This window comes from Chondrus crispus, genomic scaffold, assembly GCF_000350225.1.
Source record: "Chondrus crispus Stackhouse genomic scaffold, scaffold_280, whole genome shotgun sequence".
NCBI classification, from domain to species: Eukaryota; Rhodophyta; class Florideophyceae; order Gigartinales; family Gigartinaceae; genus Chondrus; species Chondrus crispus.
Genome location: NW_005179160.1, coordinates 31,652 through 33,097, shown reverse-complemented (window position 1 = coordinate 33,097; position 1,446 = coordinate 31,652). Strand labels below are relative to the sequence as shown.

The following is a 1,446-nucleotide window of genomic DNA, read 5'->3' as shown; positions in this document are numbered from 1 at the left end:
TCATTCAGAAATAGAGAGGAGTCTGAAGCGTACCAGGGATCAGATAGCAACGGTTCGTAGTTTATATGGCCTAAAGTCGTACGAAGAAATGCGTTGGGTGGATCCCGACCAGAATTGAAATAAAGAGTCACAACACACAATGCCCATTTCGTGCATGCTCTGCAGGGAAACGACCGCCTCGGAGATAATACTGGTCGCCTGGCTCTCTGTCACATTCTCGTGGTTGGAGCAAACGAAGGAAAACTGGTCACCGCCCTCGTAAAAATTGGTGACCAAGTAGAGGCAGCTCGGCATCTGGAAGGCGATCCTCATCTGAGCCATAAACGGCTTGCCCTTGACAAGGCCAAGGTGAGCCTCTCACTGAAGGCACTCTTGAAATGCAGTCGGTCCCTAAACGCCAAACTCTTATTCAGGACCTCGCCAGATATGCCTCCAAGTGTACTGCAACGATGCCCAGTCCCCATCCATTCCGCATATCAGTGCCCCGATCTCTACCCTCCTCCCACCGATCCACCATGTCAGAGACGTAGCACCCGCAGTCCGCGCGGTGGGTGCTCTGCTCGCCGCACCACGCCAGGCGCCCGTCTCAGGGCTCGGTCGAAGCCGTGGCGCGACGTGCGCCCAGAGTACGACCAGAGCTATTTCTTGGGCTCCGGCAACTCTTGCCTCAACCGCACCGTCACCAACCCGGTCTGCCCCTCCTTCTTCGTCTTCGACAACGATTGTTAGGGGCCTGTCTTCCGACAACCCGCCCGGCTCCGAGCGCCCGCCTCGCGCGTCAGCAGGAGCAGCCAGACCGGCGCAGCCGCGCGGACTACCACCAACGCACGGGCGCCCTTTCGCGTCGACTGCTGTGCCCGTCTTGACCACTGCAACCGCAATGCTGGAACCGGTACTAGAGAGTGGCCCCTGTGGCAAAAGACGTCTCGAGACAGAGCCCTGTTGTGCATAGATCCCTAGATTAGGGATGCAGCATACCCCCGGGATAGCTTTCACGTGAGCATGAGCCAGGAAGACCATTTTCTTCAATCTTTCTACGAGAAGGCCTTTCGCCGGGAGAGCTTGCAATAGCTTTGGAATCCACGCGCTCGCTCTCGCCTCTCTTTCTTGCAATGGACAGAGCATCAAACTTCTAGTATCCTTGGTTTACATTATCAGACGGTATCCGGGGTAGTAGGCCATTGTCGCGATCGAAGCGATTTATGATCTCCTTGAAAGCCTGAAACTCGCACGCGTACCTCTCGTGGTCCTTCTCTACCAAATGAAGGTAACGATCTAGTCCACCTGGCTTGTTCCAGCACTCTTCGAAAAGCTGCGAAAGGACACCCGTCCTCAATGTCTTGTTGGACGACATCTGACCACGCTCCTGTAGTACTTGCGTAACCCGCCTCCTAATTTCTTCATCCTGTTTGAAGACTTGGCGCACCGTCTTTGGTGCGGACGGTT

The 1,446-nt window shown here is 55.5% G+C and overlaps 1 protein-coding gene across 1 annotated transcript; it reads right to left on the bottom strand.

Moving 5' to 3' along the window:
• Positions 1-405: 405 nt before the first annotated feature.
• CHC_T00005299001 (hypothetical protein) lies at positions 406-1,020 on the bottom strand. The gene has a single exon (XM_005716775.1). It carries the CDS (start codon positions 1,018-1,020, stop codon positions 406-408), a length of 615 nt encoding a protein of 204 aa, XP_005716832.1.
• Positions 1,021-1,446: the final 426 nt, after the last annotated feature.

Coding starts and splice junctions, on each gene's coding strand:
- CHC_T00005299001 (XM_005716775.1), bottom strand. CDS start 1,020: ATGGTCTTCCTGGCTCATGCTCACGTGAAAGCTATCCCGGGGGTATGC.